This window comes from Coenobita brevimanus, chromosome 51, assembly GCF_032717465.1.
Source record: "Coenobita brevimanus isolate Jiangsu-jjx chromosome 51, ASM3271746v2, whole genome shotgun sequence".
NCBI lineage: Eukaryota > Metazoa > Arthropoda > Malacostraca > Decapoda > Coenobitidae > Coenobita > Coenobita brevimanus.
In genome coordinates, this window is record NC_137004.1 from 8,595,668 (window position 1) to 8,618,115 (window position 22,448).

General features: G+C 53.0%; 2 protein-coding genes across 2 annotated transcripts; one reads left to right on the forward strand and one right to left on the reverse strand.

Moving 5' to 3' along the window:
- Nucleotides 1-1,976: 1,976 nt before the first annotated feature.
- LOC145399981 (histone H2A) lies at nucleotides 1,977-2,348 on the reverse strand. The gene has a single exon (XM_080272481.1). The coding sequence runs from the start codon at nucleotides 2,346-2,348 to the stop codon at nucleotides 1,977-1,979; it is 372 nt and encodes a 123-aa protein (XP_080128607.1).
- A 13,775-nt stretch (nucleotides 2,349-16,123) lies between these two features.
- On the forward strand, nucleotides 16,124-16,495 carry LOC145399982 (histone H2B-like). The gene has a single exon (XM_080272482.1). The coding sequence runs from the start codon at nucleotides 16,124-16,126 to the stop codon at nucleotides 16,493-16,495; it is 372 nt and encodes a 123-aa protein (XP_080128608.1).
- The last annotated feature ends 5,953 nt before the right edge of the window (nucleotides 16,496-22,448 follow it).

Here is a 22,448-nt window from a genome sequence, read left to right on the forward strand (position 1 = left end):
CGCAGACGCAGCCAACCGAGAGTGAACTGAGTAAGTAATTTCAGCCAAAGTTGTTCTGTCTCGTCCCTTGCTTGTCTTTCTCGTTCTTCCCACATCCCCCACAACGGGGAGGTGGTTACTATGGAGAACGCCTCTCTTCCTTTCATGTGAGAGGTGGTCCTGATGCCCAGCTGACTGATACACAGACTGTCCGCTCACAGACGGACGGGCCCCAGACCCGTACCCCGCCTGAGAAATTTTTTTTCCTGCCCAGTTCCGTCACTTTGCACATATGGCAACGTTGCCCTGTGTTTAGTATGGCAACGCCGCGCAGCAGTGACAACAATAATTGCTTATTTTCCAATCATTATTTTACATTCAGTCCCTCACTGAAGATCAGCAAATGTGTTCCCAGCCCAATGCTATTACCAAATAGAATATATTAAGTGAGTTTATTTTTTTAATTCCTGGTTTCTCTTGATTTACTTATTTTGCACACAATGGTCTATAATGTCTCATGTCTGACCCAATGCCTGTCATCAGCACATGGGAAATAGCATATGGTGCCTGGTGCTGTGTAATATTTAATAAAGATTATACCGTAACAAATAAAGCTTTGCATTTCATCAAATACAAAAACCCTTCAAGCATACTTAACATGAAATAAAGGACATGAGAACATGAAAATAATCTGAAATGTAACCTGACATATGATTTTACTAATATACCTAAGAAAAACAAGAAAATAATCTGAACTCTAACCTGACAAATGATTTTAATAATATACCTAAGAAAAACAAGAAAATAATCTGAAATCTAACCTGACATATATATACCTAAGAAAATGTCTAATGAAACATTGATATTCAGGCATCATTGATACCAATATTTCCCAGCTTGCAGCAGAAATTACCAAGGTTAACCCTTAAGAATGATCATGAAAAGCGTTTTAGGTGATAAAATATTATGGGTCTTTAACCTCTCTCTCTCTCTCTCTCTCTCTCTCTCTCTCTCTCTCTCTCTCTCTCTCTCCTGTAAACACAGCTGATTGAATCGTACGTCTGGGAGCAATGACAAGAAATGACAGGTAAAGTAGTATAGGCCTACAACATATGTTACTGATAAGTGTTCTCAACGAACAGTCATGTACCACCCCTAAGACGTACCGCATTTTCATTAAATCAACATATAACTAATTTTAGCAAAGTGTAGAGAGTATCTTCCTTGCATACTCACTTTTTATTCATGACCCTGCATGTTATTATTTTATACTGTTTCAAGCTCTCTCTCTCTCTCTCTCTCTCTCTCTCTCTCTCTCTCTCTCTCTCTCAGCAGACGAGTGACGAAGTAAAGACAGTGGTATGGCCCCTTTTTATATTTATTTAAGCTAAGGCAGCGAAAACTATATGACCTCTATGTCTCTATTATTCTTTCAATCCATGTAAAATATAGATAGTCAGGTATTATATTTATAGTCAAGCATAAAAAAGGTAAATAATTGTGATGAATACTAAACCTGGCATCCGATATGGCTCATGCTGCGCGGCGTTGCCAAACTAAACACAGGGGAACGTTGCCATATGTGCAAAGTGACGGAACTGGGCAGGAAAAAAAATTTCGCCACCCGGCCAGGCAGTTAGGAGGCATAATTATACAGGACAGTATTATGCAGGTGCAGTTGGGAACGGGACAAGACTCTACGTAGTAGTGGGAATAATATTATTATTATTAATCCACCTTCACTGATGTCAGTAGCTTCTTACATGCAACCGAACGTAAATATAGCCACAGACACATGCCAGCATTCAACACATACCACGTTATAGGCACATACACACAGACACAAACATACAGTATACCAACACATTCATCCATACACAAAGATGATGATGATGATGATGTTGGGCAATGCCAAAGTCTATTCTCTCTCAAGAAACGAATGTGGCTCCTAAAGGAGCCGATGGAGGTGAAGAAGAAGAAGGATTTCTTGGAAGCGTTTACTTCTTCTCCGTCTTCTTGGGGAGCAGCACAGCCTGGATGTTAGGCAGGACACCTCCCTGGGCGATGGTGACGCCAGAGAGGAGCTTGTTGAGCTCCTCATCATTACGGATAGCCAACTGCAGGTGACGGGGAATGATACGAGTCTTCTTGTTGTCACGGGCTGCGTTGCCAGCCAGCTCAAGCACTTCAGCTGCTAGGTACTCCATGACTGCAGCCAAGTAGACGGGAGCACCAGCACCCACACGCTCGGCGTAATTGCCTTTACGAAGGAGACGGTGGATCCTGCCGACGGGGAACTGGAGCCCAGCCCTGCTAGATCGGGACTTGGACTTTCCCTTCACCTTGCCTCCCTTGCCACGTCCGGACATGCTGCTGTTGCTGGAATAGTAGGACCTTCAGGAGAAGGCTAATGCGTCACCCGCCGTTCGTTCGTTCGTTCGTTCTAAGATATCCTGCACCTGTAGTGCAGGCCGGGCCATACATTAGCCCGGTCGGGGAAATGGGCTGATTAAGTGTTGTCCAAAAGGAACTGCTTCGTTGGGTTTTTAAATAAATTCAAGTTCCTGCTGAGCCGGATGTTCTTGAGGACGGTGTTCACTATGTCGTCGGCGTTCTGGGTGAGGTACTTGTCGATCTTGGCGACTTCATCGTCACTAGCAGGCTTCTCCGTCTCTGGCGTTGATGGTGTAGTGGATGTCTGGGAGGTGTCGGTTTCTGCAGCCTTACGCTTCCTCTGTGCTTTCGTGGGTGTTGGTGGAGAGGCACAGGGTTGCGTGGTGGTTTGGTGGTTTGGCTGATCGGCTGCACACTGTGGCTGGGGTGTAGGAGGCTCCCTGTGGCTGTCGGTGGTGGTGGTGGAGGTCTCCATGGGTTGAGCAGGAGTGGTGGCGATAGAGGCAGTCCGTGTGTTCAAAGGAGCATCGAGCTGAAGCCTTTTGCGCGGTGTTGTGCGGGGCTGGGAAGGCTGCAGCTTGGGGGCACGATGCTCCTGACGAGGGGCTGGCCGTGCACCACGGGCGAAGCTCTGGGGGATGACAAGGCGCGGAAGGCCATTCTCCTCAAAGATCTGGGGAGGAGAATAAGCAACGCATCCTTGTCACCGCCACAGAAAGCACTCGCCGTCGCGATGCACATGTTGACGATGGTGTCAATCTCCCCAGTACATCGACGATCCTTGGGCCGGCGCCCCCGGGCCGTGGGGCGCCGCCGTGCATGGGCAGAGCCCTGCACGGCTGCACCTCCCGGCCCGGTGACGTCCTTAGCCTCAGGACCCTTCGGTGTCTGGTGGAGAGTGAAGACCACCGTCTCGCCCTCGCCTAACGAGCGCTGAAGACGTGGTGAAGCGGGAGCAACGATCCCCAGGCGGTGCACGAATACATCGGCGCCGGTGTCCTGGCGCCGGATGAATCCGTACCCCGCCTTCACGTTGTACCACTTCACAGTCCCCGTGATGGTAACGGCTCGTGGTGACTGATCCCTGCCTGTGGTGGCCCCCCTCAACGGGTCGAAGGCCGAGGCGGGTGTAGAAGGCGTGGGAAGAACGGGTGTTGCTGCCATCGCTGCTCTGGAGGGAGTGGTCACCCGCCTTTTTTTTTTTTTTTTTTTGAAGATTTCCCCATATTGTGGATGGGGCCGGGCCTTTGATTGGCCCAGTCAGTGGGTTTTTGGCTGTTATACGATAGGTGGTAGGGGCAGCTAAGTGCCTCTATGCTTGGGGTGCTTATAAAAATGTATGCACATGCAGCTCATGTAGACATGTACACATGCTTAGGCATGCACACATGCGTACACGCATGTGCAAGCGCATATGTGACATCAAGGGGACAACACATTTACACACACACACATGCACACACACATTCATACTTGTGAGTACTGTGTATATGGCCCTCGACTCCCCTGGGGGGGTCGAGGGTCATATGCAGCTATGTCGGTGGGGGTTTGGTGCGTACTAGCTCCATGAGAGTATGATTGTGGGTGGTAGCGATGATAGTGGCGGCAGCATTTCGGAGTGAGGTGGGAGACATGGCGGAGGTGTCGTTAATGGGAATGTCGGGGTTGAGGTGAAGTGGTCTGGGTCGTAAACTGGATGTGGCAGGGCAACGGAGGATGTAGTGCAGTAGGGGGTAGGGCGTGTTGGTGTCGCAATATGAGCATTCGGTGGGGCCTGAGTTTGTGTTTATTTCGTTGTAGGATTTGTATCCAAGTCGAAGGCGGCGTAGTCGTGTGAGGGTTTTGTTGTCTTTGCATCCTTCGGATGGTGTTGTTTTGTACAGGGTGGCCATGGCATACCATTTAGCAGAGAGGGAGCCTTGTTGTACATATCCTTGGTGATCTTTTCGGTTTAGGATTTTTGCTTTAATTTTTATGTCGTGTTTGATGTGGCTTAGGCTGGTGTTGATGTGCATATCGATGTTGGGATGTTTGGTGGCACTCTTTGCTAGTTGGTCAGCTTTTTCATTACCCGCAATGCCGACATGGCTGGGGATCCAGTGAATCGTGATCGATCCCCCAGCCTTGCATATTTGTTGGGCAGTGTTTAAGAGGTTGCTGATCAGGGTGACATTGTCAGCTGGGGTTGGTCTTTTTAGTGAGTGTATGGCTGTGGTGGAGTCTGTGTGAACGATAATGTTGGCTGTTGGGTCGTTGTTCAGGGCGTCAGACAGGGCTGCCGAGATGGCTGCCAGCTCAGCTTGTAATGTGGAGGTTCCGTCAGTTATTCGGATGCTTTGGGTCCTTTCACCACACACAAAAGCTGCTCCTGCCTTCGGTGCAGAAATGGACCCGTCAGTGTAGTAGGTGGAGGAGTTTGCGCATGTGAGGGAAGCTATGCGTTTAAGACCCTCTTGTCTTAGCTGTTGTGTTGGTGTTCGACTTTTGGCTGGAGAGTGTGGGATGAGGAGTTTTAGTAGTGGGGGGCTCCATGGTGGTGGTGGTCGGTAGGTTGTGTATGGCAGGTCGGGAGGTTGGTGCAAGAAGCGGCTGGTTTGAAAGGTGTGAGTGGCTTTGGCGACACTGTGAGTCCAGCTGTTTGACAGTATTGCAGGGTCGAGTTTGGAAGCGGCTGTAAGTCGTGACCGGACGGGGAGGGGGGAGGCAGAGTGTGCAAGCTTTGCTGCCAGGCCTGCTGTTCTTGCCTTTATGCGAAGGTGTAGGGACTCAATGTTGCACTCTAGGCGGAGGTTACACAATCGGGTCCACATTGGGGAGCCAGTCATGGTGCGTAGGGCGTCGTTTTGGATCACTTCAAGTTTGGTGACAAGTTTTGGGTCGATGGTTGGTAGGGCTGGGGCAGCATAGTCCACTATCGATCTGATTGCCTGGATGTAGAAGAGGCGAAGAATTTTGTATGAGGCTCCCCCTCCCTTTCCTGCCAGGGATCTTAAGGCGCTGAGTCTAAGTTTTGTTCTTTCTTTGAGGTACTGGACTTCTTGTTCAAATGAGAGTTTGTGGTCGAATATGACCCCTAAGTACCGGTGGGTGGTGACGTACTCTATGTGAATGTCGCCAAGGTGTAGCTTGTCTGTGGGGGCTTGTATTCTGAAGGGTAGGGCTTTGGTTTTGGTGGCGTTGATTTTCAGGCCAAGTTCAGTGCACTTCTGGTTGAGTTTGGTTAGGGCTCTTTGGGTTTTTGCATGGTAGGGGCCACCGTGTGTGACTAAGGTTATGTCGTCTGCATAGCACAGGAGGCGTGTACCAGGGCCTAGGTTGGTATGCAGGAGGCACTCAACCAGTGTGTTGAAAAGGATGGGGCTGAGTATACTGCCCTGTGGAGTACCATTTATATGATGGTGAGCAGTTGAAATGTGACCCTGGAAACGGACTGACGCTTCTCGACCCTCGAAAAAGTTCTCGAGCCAGCTTAGGAGGCGACCCCTCACCCCTCTGCCAGCCAGGGTGGCGAGGATGGCCTCAGGGCAAGCCAGCTCGAATGCTTTCTCCAGGTCGATGAAGACGGCAAGTCCTTTGCCACCTCGCAACTCTGAGAGGAAGGAACTCAGGCACTCCGCTGTTCCCTTGCCCTGGGTGTAGGCAAAAATGTGACTGTGGGGGGTGGGGAGATTCCAGCGGAGGCGTCTGTGGATCATCCTCTCAGCTGTTTTGCTGAGGCAGCTTAGAAGAGAGATGGGTCTGAAGGCTTTGGGCTCATGTGGCTTTGGGATGGGGTGGATGATGGCTTGCTTCCATTGGCTGGGGAGTTTGCCAAGGTGCCAGGAGTGGTTTAGAAGGTCTAGGAGGGCGTCCTTGGCAGTGGGGCCAGCGTGGGAGATCATGGAGTATGTGATGCCATCGGGGCCTGGGGCTGTGTCGGCGCTAGACTTCAGGGCTTGGTTGAGCTCATCGATGGTGAAAAGATGGTCTGAGTCAGCTGCGCTGGTCTTGCTGGATGTGATGAGGTCTGCTCTGGCTTGGTGCAGTTCCTCCTGCCGTCGCCTGGTGCCTTCTGGGAGTTGAGTGGGGGAGGTTCTTTGTGCAAAAGTGGAGGCTAGCCTTTCAGCTTCAGCCTGTGGGTCAGGGTGAGAGGGTGGGCGAATGGGATGGGGACTGGAGACAGCTCTCAGTTTCTTCCATATGGTCCCCAGTTTGGAGTGGGCCCCCAGGGATTGGCACCACTCTGTCCACTTTTGCTCCTTGATGTCATTTTTCTCGGAGATGGAGTGCATTATCACTGCCTGAAGGTAACGGAGGCCCTCTGGGGAAGGGTGAGCCCTATAGAGTTTTTTGGCTCTATTTAGCCTCCTGTTGAGCTCCCGCACTCTGTCACAGTAAAACCAGTGGTTTTTGTGGTGTACATTTGGAGCAGTGGTTTTGGGGATGGATGCTTCGGCCGCTATGCGGAAGGCAGTTGTGAGGAGGGTGGCATGGTCATCGAGGTCTACTGGAGGTGGAAATGATGTTGTTTTTTCCAGTGTGCTGGAGAAAAGGTTCCAGTCGACTCGCTTGGTGTTCCATCTGGGTGGGGGGCCAGGGGGTTTGGGAAGAAGAGCAACATCAATGGAGCAGATGATGGCATGATGATCAGAGGTGAGGGTGGGGTGCAATTCCCAGTTTGAGCGGTTCGCTAGACCAGAGGAGGCGAAAGAGAGATCGAGTCTGCCTCCTTGTAAGTGAGTTGGCGTTTGTGGGTTGTTCAGGAGCGAGATGCTAGGTACCTCTTGTAGCAGCTCAGCTATGTGGCGACCAGTGGCGTTTGTTGTTGATATCGAGCCGAGGCAGGGGTGGTGGGCGTTGAAGTCTCCTCCGACAAATATTTGAGAGGAACTGGAGAGGGTGAACACTTCTTCAAGGTTGGCTTCGGTGCTTGGGGAACGGTAGATGTTGTAGATGTGGAGGCTGTCATTTGCCAGTGTGATTGTTATGCCCTGAAGTTCAGTGTTGTCACCGCAGTTTGGAAGAGGGTTGATGGATTTGGTGGGGATGTGGCTGCGGACAAGTATAGCACAGCCCCTGGGGCCTCCAACTGCCTTAGGAAGGAAAAAGGTGGTGAAGCCACGCAGACGGAGTGAACGTTGTTTACTGAGGAGCGTCTCCTGGAGGAGGAAGATGTCGATGTTATCTTTGTGAGCTGCTTCCTCTAGCAGGGAGCGCTTAGAGGCCACACCTCGAACATTCCATTGGAGTATTCGGAGCTTGGAGGTGGGAGGGGGCTGCTGTTGTTTGTCAGGGATGGGACGGGAGATTGTTAGCTCTCTGCATCCATGTCTGTCTGTGTTGGTATGGGAGATCGCGAGCGTATTCTGTGTGGCGTCTCTTTTGTCGTTTGCGTTGGTTTGCGCTTGTCTTTGCTGGGCATGGGGGATCGTGAGGGTAGTCTGTGTGGTGTCTTGTCTGTGTTTTGTGTGTGCCTGTGAGTGTCTTTGGAGGAGCTGTGTCGGCTTCTGTGTTTTGTCCTGCCTTCCCTCGACCGGGATCGGCTCCGTCGTTCGCTTGGCTCCTGGTTCGAGCGGTGTTGTGGTGCTGGCTGAGTGTGTATTTGTGAGGCTGTGTTCAGAGGTGAGTTGGCTGGGGAGACGGATGTTGTTGTTTGGGGAGCCAGTGTTTGTGTCTGAGGGGTGTTGTGTTGCTGAGGACCCTTGACGTGGCAGTCCGGTGGGGGATTTTCCACAAATTTGTCGATGGCCCTGGTGGCTGCAAGGGATATTCCTTCCTTGTTGAGGGGACAGCCGAGCTGCATTGCTAGAGTGGTGGTTATGGCCTCGGCTAGTTGTTGCCCAAGTTGGTGGAGGCCCTCTATTGTGACCAGCATGCAACCAGGAGGTGCAGTGGGGGTTGGAGTTGGGGTTTGGGTGGAGGATTCTGGCTCCGTTTGAGTGCTGGTGTTCTGTTTTGCATTGGAATGGCGTGTTTGTTGGGGGAGAGGCAAGGTTGGGGTGGTGCTGTGATGTGTTAGTGTTGCTGGTTTTTGATGCAGCGACTTTGCAGGCTGTCGAGTGCCTGTGGACAGTGGAGGGAAGTCTGTCTGGGTTAGGATGTGAGGGTGTGAAGGGGAGGGGGTGTTCTGCTGGCCCCATGTGAATGTTCCTGGTGGTGCTGGTATCAAGGCTGCCCTCTCCTGGATCAAGCGGTGCTCCCTTGCCATGCCTCTTTGGACTTGGTCCTTTCGGGCCAGACAAGCTTTGTTCCACGCATGGTGGTTCCCCTGGCAGTTTGGACATTTCGCTATGATGGACTGCCCTGCCTTGAGCTTGTCGAGGCATTGTTGGGTGGCATGGCGGTTGCTGCAAATGGCACATGTTGGGGGTCTGGTGCATTTGGATTGGTGGTGTCCAAATCTTTGGCACTTGAAGCACCTTAGGGGTTCTGGGGTGTAGGGGCGTAGGTTGAAGGTGCCCCATGATTTGAGGTCGAGAGCTGTCTGGATGGGTCCTCGAAGGGTGACAATAACCTGCTTGGTGGGTTCTCCCTTGACCTCGCATCTTTTGGCCTCTTCTACTTGGGCGTGGTTGAGGATGGCTTGAATGGGAAAATTTAAGGGATAGTGTTGGATGACTAATTTCCTGGTGGAGAGGTTGGGGTCGAGTTTTGTAAGTTGGAGGGGTTTGCCTGCGACTGTATTGGTGTGGTCAAGTGTTTCGTAGGTGTCTTCGTCTAGAGGGACAAGGATGGTGTTGAGGTTCTTAGTCGCCTCTAGCTTGAAGTTGAGGTGGGGGAGCTCTGTCTCAATAGCTGCCACTATATCATAGGGCGTGGGGAAGGCGTCATTTGGGGATATGAGGAATGCTGGGTGCTTGGTTGGGGGGGCTCTGGTGAAGTCGGTGGTGTGCTGGCGGCTGTCTTGACCAGGTGCAGCAGGGGTGGAACGGTTCTGGGTGTTCTCAGTGGCGTTACCTGCTGGTGTTCTGTTCCTTTTGCCTGCAGTCTTCCTCCTGTTGGTGACAAGGGTGTAGCCGTCGTTGTTATCCTGAGAGTCAGTGGGAGCTTGGCTTGTGGCAGCAGCTGCATCAGTTGAAGGTGTGGGGTTAAGGCTTGGGTTGAGGTTAGATGTAGGAGAGTCGTCAGTGTCCATGGCCGGGGTGGAAGAGTAAAAGTCGTCAGGGTCGTGGTCTGGTCCAGTGAGACTGGGCTTCTTGGCAGAGGAGCGCTGACTAGTGGCAGGGGGTGGAAGGTCTGCTGACCAATCCTCTGGGTCGGAGGTGCGGTGGGAATCAGACGTGTTCATGGCTCAAAAAAATAAATAAATAAAAAAAAAAAAATTAAAAAATATATATATATATATATATATATATATATATATATATATGTGTGTGTGTAAAACAATATATATATATATATATATATATATATATATATATATATATATATATATATATGTAATTTGTTTATTTATTTATTTGTTTACATCCTCATTAACTAACATGTACACATATACATACACACACATACACATGTACACTAGTAATGTACACATGTACGTACGCCTATGTACACATATATATGTATAAGAGAAGATAAACAATTAAATTAAAGAAACAAACAAATGTCAGCGAGCAATCCGGCGGTTCCCTACAGTGCCGGGGGGGCTAACTCCCACCCTCTAAAGGGCGACGAAGAGTACCCCAGCACTGCCCCGTGAGGGACTTACCTAACCCTAGCCCTAACAGAAATGCCTACCCTTACCGCCTCCTATAACCAGGCCTCTAAGGCCCCCCTTCATGGAAGTACCCTACGGTACCCCTTCAGGGTTCGGCTTCGTACTACGGCAGGGACTCTAAGTGGCAGGCCGGAAAGCCAGCTGACAAAACGAGACAGAAAACAAACAAACACAAAAAAAAAAAAAAAAAGAGCCAGAACAGTCAGTGGTTACTGTGAAAGTCACGATAGACGAGAAAGTCTTAGGAAATGTAATCCAAAGTTCACTATCCAGAGACTGGGGACGAGATGTTGCGCTAAGAGCGCTGGACAGGAACTGGTGGTCACCCGCCGGTTGGTTGGTTGGTGGGATATTCTCCCCACAACATGGTGGGGAACGGGCAAACAAAGAGCCCGTCAGACGAAAATGCGTGAAAAGCTCCTATAAGGAGCAAAGCAGGGACGAAGACGCAGACAGGGCAAGGGCGGCAGAGGAAGGGAACGAGGCGATGGCGATGATGTACAGCTCGACGATCAACAAGACGAGGGGGAGAGCGGTAGACAGGACGGCGCCGATGGAGAGGGCGCCGGCATGCTCAGGTGGATAACCCCGTACGACTCGGTGGTGGTTCGCGGCCGGCTGCTTCGATGTTAACAGAGGGCAGAGAGGGACGAGAGCTTGATAGACAAACCGGCACCGATGGTAAGGGCGCCGAAGCTCAGGTCGAAGTCCCGAACTCTGCCCTCAACCCCCATCTGACTCACTCCAGCTCTCCACAGCAGCAGGTGGAAGCGTGGAGGGTAGGCCCGGTCCTGATGGTCAAAAGGCACAACCCTGGTCCTGGTGCTGACAGAGAGAGGGTCGTCGGCCGGGTATAAAAAGGCGGAGGAGCCTCGATCTCCTGATGGACCGACCAGGGCACTCCCCATGATGGAAGGACAGGCCCCTCCCTCGGCTGGTGCGGCTGCTGTGGAGAGCTGGTCCCGCCGGGAACAGCGGTGGAGGTGTTGCCTCGGCGAGAGGTGGACTGCGAGTGGTGGTCACCCGCCTTGTTTGTGTTTGTTTGTTTGTGGGATATTCGTCCCAGTTTCCTGGGACACGGGCAAACAGAGAGCCCGTCAGAGGTGCGCACTACTTGCGCGAACTTGCTTTAGCGAGGTGGGGGGTAATCCCTTACCGTAGTAAGTAATATATTTAATGGAGCATGGGCAACAATGCCAGCAGCGTCCCTAAAGACATCACCAGATCGGGCTAGGGCCGAGTCGAGTTCAGACCTGAGCCTGGTGGTGGCTGGGCAGTCCAGAAGATAATGAAGAAGGGGCTCCTCACAGCTTGCCAAGCAATGTTCACACGGGTCTGGCTCCATACCCACAATTTGCTTGTAGCAAAGAAACCCAAGACGCAATCTTCGAAGACGGACTACAATAAAATTAGGTAGTCCTGGGGGGAGCAACAGGAGAGAATACGACGTGGCATTAGCATACCATTTTGCAGAGCAAGAGCCCTCCGTGACCCAGAGCTGATGGTCCTCTAGGGATAGTCTTCCTATGGTGGCAGTGAGAGTGCGGATGAGGTGCGAGGGACTAGGGCGTAGTGGGAATGAGATGTCTGGGAGATTGCAAGCTGAGCGCGCAGCGTCATCAGCACGCTCGTTGCCACTAATTCCCACATGTCCCGGGAGCCAGTGAAGGTTAATCGTTGCGCCCCTATGGACAAGAAGTGATGCAAATGTATGAATCGCTGTTAGGAGAAAGACGTTGTCATGCAGCGAGAAGGATCGTAATCTCTGAATGGAAGAAAGAGAGTCTGTGTGGATTATGACTCGATTGCGACGATGGTGGTGAGCATGGCGCAATGCACCCAGGATGGCCGCAAGTTCCGCCTGGAAAGCGGATACACCTGAAGAGAGTCGCCAAGCTTCCACTATTTGCCCAGAGACAAAGGCTGCTCCAGCTGCGCAATTAGGGGAAACAGAGCCATCAGTGTAGTAGATGGCTGAGTCTGGTGAGGCCAGAGCTGCCACCCTACTGAGACCCTCCTGGCAAAGGAGTGCTGGAATTGAGGAGCGGGGTTTAGCCTCCGATGGACCAATAATATTAAAAAGAGGAGGATCCCATGGCGGTGGATCAACGTATCCAGGAAAGGGAGAGTCGGGATCTTGACAGAGGCTCGCAGCAGCTCCCAATCCATGGATGGCAGCGGCCGTGGTGCGGGCCCAGTCACGCTGAGGGGCCGGCTCGGGTGGGCGGCAGAGAAGGCGTTTTAGGAGGGCAGAGACAGGCAGGTGAGGCAGGCACTGGATCAGCTTCAGGGTGACAACTGCCGCTCGCAACACAATGCGATGGGCCAGAGACGGCAGCCCACCCTCCATACGCAGATTGACCAGTCGGGTCCAGCGTGGAGCACCCAGCATAATGCGGAGGGCATCATTCTGGATGACCTCCAGAGATCTAGCGACTGGCGGAGCAAGGCCCGTCAAGCAGATGGCGCTGTAGTCCACCAAGGATCGGACTGCGTGTATATAAAAAGTCCGTAGGACGGAATATGATGCCCCCAAACTCCGCCTGGACAGATAGCGGAGAGCAGCCATGTGGGTGGATGCACGCTCCCTCAGGTACCGAACATGGCAGGCAAAGTTGAGACCAGCGTCAAGCCAGACCCCCAAGTACCGATGTGCAGTGACCATGGAGAGCTGATGGCCACCGAGTAGCAGTGGAAAGTCTGGGGGGCGGAGTCCAAATGGCAGGCACTTGGTCTTCAGGAAGTTAATTTTTAGGCCTAACTCGGCACACTTGGCATGGAGCCGAGAAAGGGCCAAGTCTGCCTGTTGAAAACAATCCCGTCTAGTAAAAATGAGGGCAAGATCGTCTGCATAACAGAGGAGGGTGACGCCAGGCCCATAGTCGATGGTTAAGAGCCCCTCCATAAGGATATTAAACAGGAGGGGGCTTAGTACGCTCCCCTGGGGCGTGCCATTAAAATGTGTGCAAAAGTGTGAGAGGTGCCCCTGGAATCTGACCCCTGCAGAGCGATCCACAAAGAAGTCCCTGATCCAGGATAAAAGCCTGCCTCCCACACGCCTGTCTGCAAGGGCAGCCAAAATAACTGTAGGGCTGGCTAGTTCAAAAGCCTTTTCCAGGTCGAGGAAGACGGCCATCCCCTTTCCCCCTCTCAGTTCCCCAAGGAAAAACGCGAGGCAGTGAGTGGCACTCCTACCATGGTGGTATGCGAAGATCCTTGGGTGCAGTGGTCCCAGCTGCCAAGCGAGACGAGCCCGCACAACTCTCTCAGCCGTTTTAGCAATACAGCTAAGGAGGGAGATGGGGCGCATGGCGGTAGGATCATGAGGCTTGGGAATCGGGTGAATAACAGCCGCCTTCCACGACCTTGGCAGACGCCCCTCAGACCACGAGAGGTTGATCAGATCAAGTAGGCGCTCGCTGCCGCAATCCCCAGCGTGTGACAGGAGTGCATATGTGATTCCGTCCAGTCCAGGCGCAGAGTCCCCCCTGTGGTGCAGTGCTTTTTGAACCTCCCCGCTGGTGATGGGACAATCAGCTGGGTCTGGCCTATCACAGGCAGCCTGAACTGCCGTGGCACGAGCGGTGCTTAGCTGAGCCTGCAGAATCTGGACGGATTGCGGGAGATTGCTTGAAGCAGAGCGATCCGCGAAGTGCTGAGCGAGGCGGCTGGCCTCTGCGGCAGGATCAGGATGCGAGGGCGGCCGAGGAGGACGTGGATCGGAGATGGACCTGATTCTCCTCCACATCTCCCTGAGTGTGGAGTGAGCATCTAGAGTACGACACCATCCAATCCACGCCTCCTTGAGGCGGCGTTTCTCTGTGGTGACGTGTCGCGTGACAGCCACCAGGTACCGATGGTGTGGCGATGTGCGACGCCGTCGGTACTGCCTGCGTGCCGCATTTAGCCGCCGGTTCAATTCCTTGACCCTGTCGCAGTAAATCCAGCCGTCCCGATAGCACCTCGCGGATCGACTCTGCAGGGGGATAGCAAGAGAGGCAGCCTGTGAAAAAATACTCGCCACCTGATCTGCTCGTCTCTCGAGGTCTGAGGCGGGAGGAGATGCAGCAAAGGCCCCAGCTAAGGCCTGTGCAAAAGCCGCCCAGTCGGCCCTACGGAAGTCCCACCGCAAAGGAGGGGGCGGCGTCGGTGGGAGTGGAGCAGTTGGCAAAGTGACCTCTAGGGCAAAATGATCACTGGCGAGGTGTCGGTGCAGCGACCATGTTGCCGAGCCCGCAAGGGGGGAGGACACAAACGCCAAGTCCAGACGCCCCCCGTCAATGTGTGTGGCCTCGGTGGTGTCGTTTAATAGGGAAACATCACCCACCTCCTCCAGTATTAAAGAGATGTGTCGTCCTGCATCGTTGGGCCGAAGAGGCGAAGAGAGCAGGGCATGGTGGGCATTGAAGTCGCCCCCAATGTACACAGCTCCCCTGGCAGCTTGGGAGAAAAGTTCCCCCAACTCCAGGGTGCTCCTCTGGCTCCGGTATACATTGTATACCGTCAGGGGCGACGTCGCCAGATGGAGAACCACGCCCTGAACCTCCACATCAGGTCCACAGAAAGGAGGGGGCTCACAATCCGTGCACGCGATGTGGTCCCGGACCAGAACGGCACATCCCCGTGTAACGCCACGAATATACGGGAGGAGATGGGTGGTGTATCCCGAGAGATGGAAAGTGGAATTGCCTGGGAGCAAGGTCTCCTGCAGGAGAATGACATCAGGGCGGTCCTTGGCGGCCGCTTCCTGCAAAAGGGGGAGCTTGCTCCGTGCTCCCAAGCAATTCCACTGGAGGAGCCTGAGAGAGCGGTCTACTGGCCGTCCGGCGACAGTTGCGGACGGTCGTTCTCCTGCAGCAGTGGTGAGGCCCTCTCCATCACTTTGGACCTGATGGTGTTAGGGTTTTCCCCAAATGATGACGCTGACGAGGCAGCTGCGCGGTGGAAGACAGAGCATTGGGAGGTCGTGGCTTGACCCTCTTGGACGGGCGAGCTGTCCTGTGCAGTGTGGGACGGGGTCGCCCTGCCGAACGAGCTGGGCGGCGAGGGGACAGAGGAGCACCTAGGCTCGCCATCTTCCTCTCTATCGCCCGGTCCACAAGGCGATTGGCAGCTTCGGCAAGAGGCTCGGTTGGGAGAGGGATGTCGAGGGTTGACGCTATTGTCTTCGCTAGGGTCAGCGCCAGCTCTGTGGCAAAGGTCCTGAGCTCCTCCGTTGTGAACGAGATCACCGGAGGAGCAGGAGCGGTTGGTGGACTTGGTGTGGAGCCAGGCGCTGGTGGCGGAACAGTCAGTGGCTGTCTGGTCTCTGCAGTCGGAGGTGGTAGCGAGACAGGCGGCTGTTGGTGGTGGACCTCGGCTGTGGTCTGGACCACAGTGAGCGCTGAGGGCAATGGAGGGAACTCTGTCACCCGCCCGCAACCTTCCCTTAAATACCCGTCTTCCCGATCCAACCCCATCCCACCCGCGAATGGGAAGGAGCCAGAAGCCGGTCTGCGATCGGGCAGAAATCACATATAAGGATTTCAGCAAGCCCTAACACCCCTATCCTACTATCCTACCCAGACTCCTGGAGCCGGAAAAGATCACATGAACCTGAGAGGCAGCCAATAAGCTAATGCTTGGCAGAGAAAGCCGTAGCGATTCACTCCTCCCGCCCTTAAGTAACAACACTGTGCACGTGCGAGACCCCCTCCCCCTTTCCCAACACCAAACACACGCACGTTGGGTTAAGCCCCGACACTCTTTCTCTTAGTCTAAATTCTTCCTCTCCTACTAAAAAAAAAAAAAAAAAAAAAAATGCACTTTACACAATGCAACCAGGACCAGAGCTCTCAGTAACGCCGGGAGTTTAAACTAAGGCCTAGTTCCTGCCACCACGTGTCGTCGTCCTGGTTGCATAACACTCATCACATATACACAATCATTCTTTACCTTCCTTCCTTTCCCCCCTTTTCTATACGTCATTATTATTATATATGCGGCACCCATGTCGACTCAGTCTCTCGCTCGCTCCCGCACCGTGCACATACTGTCTGACTCGGTGCCGCCATGCCACCCAAGACCTCCGGAAAGGCCGCTAAGAAGGCTGGCAAGGCCCAGAAGGCCATTGCCAAGGGAGACAAGAAGAAGAAGCGTAGGAGGAAGGAGAGCTACAGCATCTACATCTACAAAGTGCTCAAGCAGGTCCACCTTGACACTGGTGTTTCCTCCATGGCGATGTCTATCATGAACTCTTTCGTGAATGACATCTTCGAGTGCATTGCTGCAGAGGCTTCACGCCTGGCACACTACAACAAGCGTTCAACCATCACCAGCCGGGAGATCCAGAAGGCCGTCAGGCTCCTCCTCCCTGGCGAGCTGGCCAAGCACGCCGTGTCTGAAGGCACCAAGGCTGTCACCAAGTACACCTCCTCAAAGTAGAGAGGTTACACTCTTGGCCATTTCAACATTTCCGGCTCCAATCGGAGCCACAAGATTTTCGATAAAAAGGGGAAAGACAAACTTACCAATTTTCCTCTCAGGAACTCTGGTTTATCAGCTTTCTCTCTCTCTCTCTCTCTCTCTCTCTCTCTCTCTCTCTCTCTTTTCGGCAACGGTGGTTTGGGATGGGCACGTAGGCACAATCGAAATGTTTTGAACTAGGGTTGGGGGTTAAAACAATAGAGTCAAAATAAGAGAGTAAATAGGGGCGTGCGGGCCTTCTTATTCATATGAAGAACCAACAACAACGTACCGTCGCCCCAAGAAGTGACGGCACAGTTTCAGATTGCTTCGATCACTCTCCACTGCCATACGTTCTAGGAAAACAGTGAATATAAGGTAAACATTCAATGCCTTCATCACGTCATGCCAAATAACGTATATATTATATCGTGCAAATAATGATGTAAAATGAATAACAGGAGGCAGTGATATATTAGATGGTAACACTTAGTTATCTTTCCCGATTTGAATGAATGTGAAATGTATTAACTTCGCGCGCGGTGGCCAGTACGCCTAAAACTCCCAGTCCTTTTTTTTTTTTTTTTTTTTTTTCCTGAACAGAAAATGCTTATTCGGAAGTTTTGAACTCAATGATTTCTTTATGAACCTCTGCATTTTATTACTCTTGCGAATCGATTATGCGCTGAAGATATCAGACACTGAGAGAAGGTAGCATTCTCCAAGGAGCTCCGACTCTAATCTAGGCAGATTTCGATTTTTTTTTTTTTTTCCACCGATAGCCCTGTAATGCTGTGTTTTTAAGGCGACTTCTCGTCGTAAAAACACGAGCACTGGAACGGGGTCCTTTTACTAGACCGGATGTAATGCACTAACAAAGGAACAGGGCATAAAAAGAGACAGTGCACCGTATCACATCTATTGCTTAAGTTCTACTCATTACAGTGTACATACAACAATATTTGGCACATAATAGAACAGAGATACAATATTACACTCGTTTACATAGTCTGATCCGATATATATTAATACATGGCACAGGGCAGTCGTGGATATGCTTTACTGTTACTTAGATGGAATATCACTTCACTGTGGTTGTCAGTTTGGATTAATGATCGTGTCACTGGTGGATAATAATACATGGGGGAGTCTCACTTTGGTTCACTGTGATTGGGAGTCTGTGGCGGAGATATTACTATAATAGAGGTAGGGTGCGGATGGCGACATTCGACACTGTCACCAAGTCGCGGGGGAACACTTCACTTGCCTTTCGGCTCACTCACGCACCTACCTCTAGTTCCACAGAAAACTCCCTGTTTCCTTCCTGTCGAGGGGGACTGAACTGTTTAACACTTTGCACACGAATTTCTATGATACCACTGTTTAATATATCTTTTTTTAGACACTGCCACTGTGCATTGGATCCCTGTCACTGTATTCGGGGTCACTGTCACTGTCACTGTTTTACCCTTGTTTCTTGGGTTGTTAAGTCACTGGTACTTACTGTCAGGGAGGCTCCCTTGTTTGGGGCCTCGACCTGAGGGGCGGCTCCTTCCTAGGGCCGCGCTGGTGGGGTGCAGGGAGGCCCTGCGGTCTGGGGGCCTCGACCTGATCGGGGGCCCTCGGGGCTAGGGCCGAACAGCCGGAGGATTCGGGCCTGCTTCCTCTGCTTCCGAGGAGTGAGGGAGCCTGGGTCTCCGTCGTCGTGGACTGCGGTGGAAGGCCTGGGCGTCCTGGGACTGCGGGTGCTCAGGGGGAGAGGCGCCGTCAGGGCTGGGCTGCGGCAGCGTCTCCTATAGGGCTCCGACAGGGCTAAGGAACGCCCGGGTGTGGGCGGTAAGTCCGCTATCGGGCCTTGCCACCACTCTAACGCCTCCTCTTGGCCAAGAAGCCTGGATGGCGACGAAGGGCTCCCCGAAGGGAAAGAGGCTAAAGGGAGACTCACGCTCTTCGTGGTTCCCTGAGTGTGTTCATAAGGCTGAGTTGGGGCTCTACTTCCCCTAGTGTGGACTTTGGCTGGAGCCGTGAACTTGCCCGGCATGCGAGGGACACCTATAGGGTGATCGAGGTCGCCCTTTCGCAGAGGCAAGAGGCCGTCGACGTGATGTTCCTCCCGCATAGGAGACAAGCCGGAGTGAGGGGCTCAAGAGCCGCACTCTCCAATACGGACAGATCCTACCGTCAGGGAATTCTCAACCCTGGTACGTGCCCCAGCTGAAGCTGAGTGTCTGCCCGTACGGGAAACGACTAACGGAGAAACGGGATCACCCGTCTGCTCCGGCGAGAGGCCGGCCCCGAGTCGCCGCTTCCGTAATTGGGTAGCGCTACACGTACGGTAGCAGGGTCTCTCTACCCTGGACCGTATTCTGGCCGTAGCCAAAGTACAACTGGAGAGGGATGCACAAAGGCAACTCTCTCTCCTCAGCGTGTTAAGGCCGGAGCCTGGGGTCACCTTCCCCTTTACACACTCTGTCAGGCCGTAGCCTGTGTCTATTTCTCTTTCTCTCTTATGGCCGTAGCCTTGGGCCTCTTCCTGCCCTAGAGGGTGTAACAAGACCGTCAAGACGGTGTTACCTGGGACTGACCTCTTTTCAGTCCCACCCCTGGTCTGACGGTCACTACCCCGCCTGCACAGTAGTTCAGTTTGCCTGAACGCCTGGGGTTGGGGCACTTGCGGGGAATAGGGGCTCAGGGTCGGGATGCCCCTATGACCCTCTTGCCTGAGGTCACTAACCTCACCGGTGTGTCCTCCTGGGGTGGTGGTGGGGTGGCGGCTCGGCGGTGGTGTGGGGGGTGGTGAGGTGGGAGGTCCTGTGGCGGGCACAGAGGGCATTTTACCACCCTCCGCGTCGTTGAAGTCACGGCCCCGTAACTGGAGGTGGTAGGTAGTGGAGGTGGCTGTCTGGTAGGCCGGGGTAAGGTGTTGGGTGAAGCTGACCCAGTGTGTGGTGAATTGGTTGGGCTCCTGGTGGGGGCAGAGCGTGAAGTGGAGGGAGGACGGCTGGTTGGTCCGGTGTAGGAGGCGTAGCAGGTGGTCAGTGCCTCTGATTCTGGTTGGTGGGTGGTTGTGAAGTTGCCATTGGACCCTTGTCACCTTCATCTCGGGGAATGGTGCCTGGTGGGGAGATGAAATTTGAATGCTGGAGAGTGATGGGAGGTTGGTGCTTTTATTTGAGCTAATGTGGTGGGAGGAGCGTTGTCCTTAGGGGAATTGGGAGTTGGGAAAGTTCCAACGTGCTTGGTGGAGGGGTAGGGTTATGGGGGAGGTGTTGGGGGTGGGTGGGGATGGTGGATTTTGGGGTAGGTGTGTGCTGGGTGGAGGTGTCGGGGTGTATCTTGTGGGTGGGCGTGAGAGTCGCCCCGATCTGGTGGTGGTCGTGGTTATGGTGGGTGTGGGTGGTGAGACTGGTTGAGTGCGTGGTGGCGGTGAGGGTGTACGGTGGTGAGGTGGGGGGATGGCTGGTGGTGCGGTGTGACGTGTATAATGGGAGTGGTCATGGGGGAGGGCGGTGGTGGGTGTGGGGTTGGCGTGATTCTCGGGGGAGGTGGGCGGCTGTGGTGGTGAGGGCGGCCTGGTGGGGTGGATTGAGGGGTGGTGGGTGGATGGGTGTTCGGTGGGTGAGTGTCTGATTGTGAAGTAGGGGTGGTGGTATGTGGTTGCGGTGATGGTGTGTTGGGGGGAGGGCTGGTAGGCGGAGAGTTTGAGGAGGGGGGTGAGAAGGAGTAGTAGTAGGAGTCTGGGGGGTGAAGTTGAGGAAGGTCAGGGTGGCCAGGTGTGCGGGCCGGGGTGGAGGTAGGCTTAGTGCGGGGGTGGGCGGTGTCGGGTGGGTTGAAGGGGCGCACGTGGCGGTTTCTGTATGTGTGGTGTTGCCCCTGTTGATCCACGGTGACTTGATATGGATTAGGCACTCGCACAATTTTGTAAGGTCCATTGAATCAGGGGGAGGTCTTCGGTGGGGTAGGGAGGTTTGCAACCACCACAGATTGGCCAGGTGTGTATGGGTTGGAGTGGATTGTGTCAGGTGCTAGATCTTGCTTGAGTGTAGGTGGTGGAGGCGGCGTTTGAGGTGGTGGAGAGGGTCGGTGTTGGAGGGTGGAGTGGGCGGTTGTAGGTGGTGGCGGAGGGGTAGGAGTAGGGGTGGTTCCCCGAACACTCTCTCGTGCAGGGTTATTCCATCTTCTCTTGGGCACGTATTTAACCCCCATTGTATGATCTTTACGTGTGCAGGCCAGTCTTCATTTCCCGTTTGCGTGATGCGCGTGCGGACTTGGTTCATCAGGGAGCGATGGCTTCTTTCGCATACGCTGTTGCCTTGGGGCCAGTAGGGAGATGAGTGGGAGATATTGTATCCAAATATGTTGGCTAGTTCTTCCCAGATTTTCCCCGTAAATTCTGGGGCATTATCCGAATGGAGGGCCTGTGGAATCCCAAAATAAGGGAAAACATGTCGGGTGAGGGCGTCGGCGACTGACAGTGCGGTGTGGTCCTTGGCGGGGCAGGTGATGATGAACTTAGAGTACACATCCACGAAGGTAATTATGTACTTGTAGCCTGATTTTGGTGTAAGGGGGCCAACGACGTCTAGGGAGAGTAGTTGCCACGGTTTTTGTGCTGTGACTTTTCCTGTAGGGCCTGGTGTTCGGGTGATGTCTTTGCCAAGAGCGCATGCTCGGCATGATTGTATGATCTTCTTTGCGATGGTGGATGGGTTAGGGGTCCAGTACATATCGTAAAAGATCTGTAGCAGCTTCTTAGTTCCTAGGTGGATGCCGTTGTGGGCATGGAGGTGGAGCATGGTGTCGTGGGCCGTGGCTGGGCTGAGGACAATGTGTCCGTTCGGGTCAAAGAGATGTTCGCCATGTGGGTGGAGTTTGTTGAATGTGGTCTGTGGAATCCAAGTTGGGCGTTGTTTGTTAATCCACATGTTAACCAGGTCGGGTTCTTCTGTGATGGCGTTGATTGGGAGACGGGATAGGGCATCGGCGTTGGTGTGTAGCTTGCCTGGTCGGTATGCGATTTCGAAGTCATATTCTTCGAGGGTTTCTTGCCAGCGTATCAGTTGGGCATTGTTTGTATTTGACTGTCGTAGCCACTGAAGGGATTGGTGATCCGTAATGACTACTACGTGGGTGCCCGAGATGTAGGACTTGAAATATTCTAGGGACCAGATGATCCCTAGGCACTCACGCTTTGTGGCCGCGTAGTTCCGCTCTGCCGTGTTAAGGGTGCGACTGGCACAGGCAATGATGTGTTCTCTCCCATTTTGTATCTGCGCAAGGACAGCTCCTATGGCGATGAGGGACACATCGGTATACAGGCGGAATGGGAGATTGTAGTCTGGGAACGCAACTACTGGCGCGGTGGTTAATTTTGATTTGAGGGTGGTAAAGGCTGTTTGTCTTGTCTCGGTCCATAGAAAAGGCTCACCTTTTTTTGTTAGTTCGTGAAGGGGTTTTGCGATGTCAGCGAATCCTTTGACGAATCGCCTGTAATATGATGTTAACCCCAGGAAGGCTCTGACTTCGTGCACGTCGCGGGGGAGTGGGATGTCTGCGATGGCTCGAAGCTTATCTGGGTCTGGTGAGATGCCCTCGGCATTAATTAGATGTCCCAAAAAAGAAACTGATCTCTCTGCTAATACACATTTCGTAGGTTTCAGTTTAAGTCCTGCTTGGCGTATGCGGTGAAACACTTGCTTGAGGCGGTGAAGGTGGTCGGTCCATGTGCGACTGAAAACAATGACGTCGTCGAGGTATGCTAAGCAAGTCTCCCAAGTTAAACCGCTAAGGACGGACTCCATTAAACAGGAGAATGTGGCAGGGGCGTTGCAGAGTCCGAAAGGGAGGACATTGAACTCGTAATGTTTGCCATTGGATGTGGAGAAGGCGGTTTTGTGTTTGTCGTCGGGATGCACAGGGACTTGCCAGTACC

Coding starts and splice junctions, on each gene's coding strand:
- LOC145399981 (XM_080272481.1), bottom strand. CDS start 2,348: ATGTCCGGACGTGGCAAGGGAGGCAAGGTGAAGGGAAAGTCCAAGTCC.
- LOC145399982 (XM_080272482.1), top strand. CDS start 16,124: ATGCCACCCAAGACCTCCGGAAAGGCCGCTAAGAAGGCTGGCAAGGCC.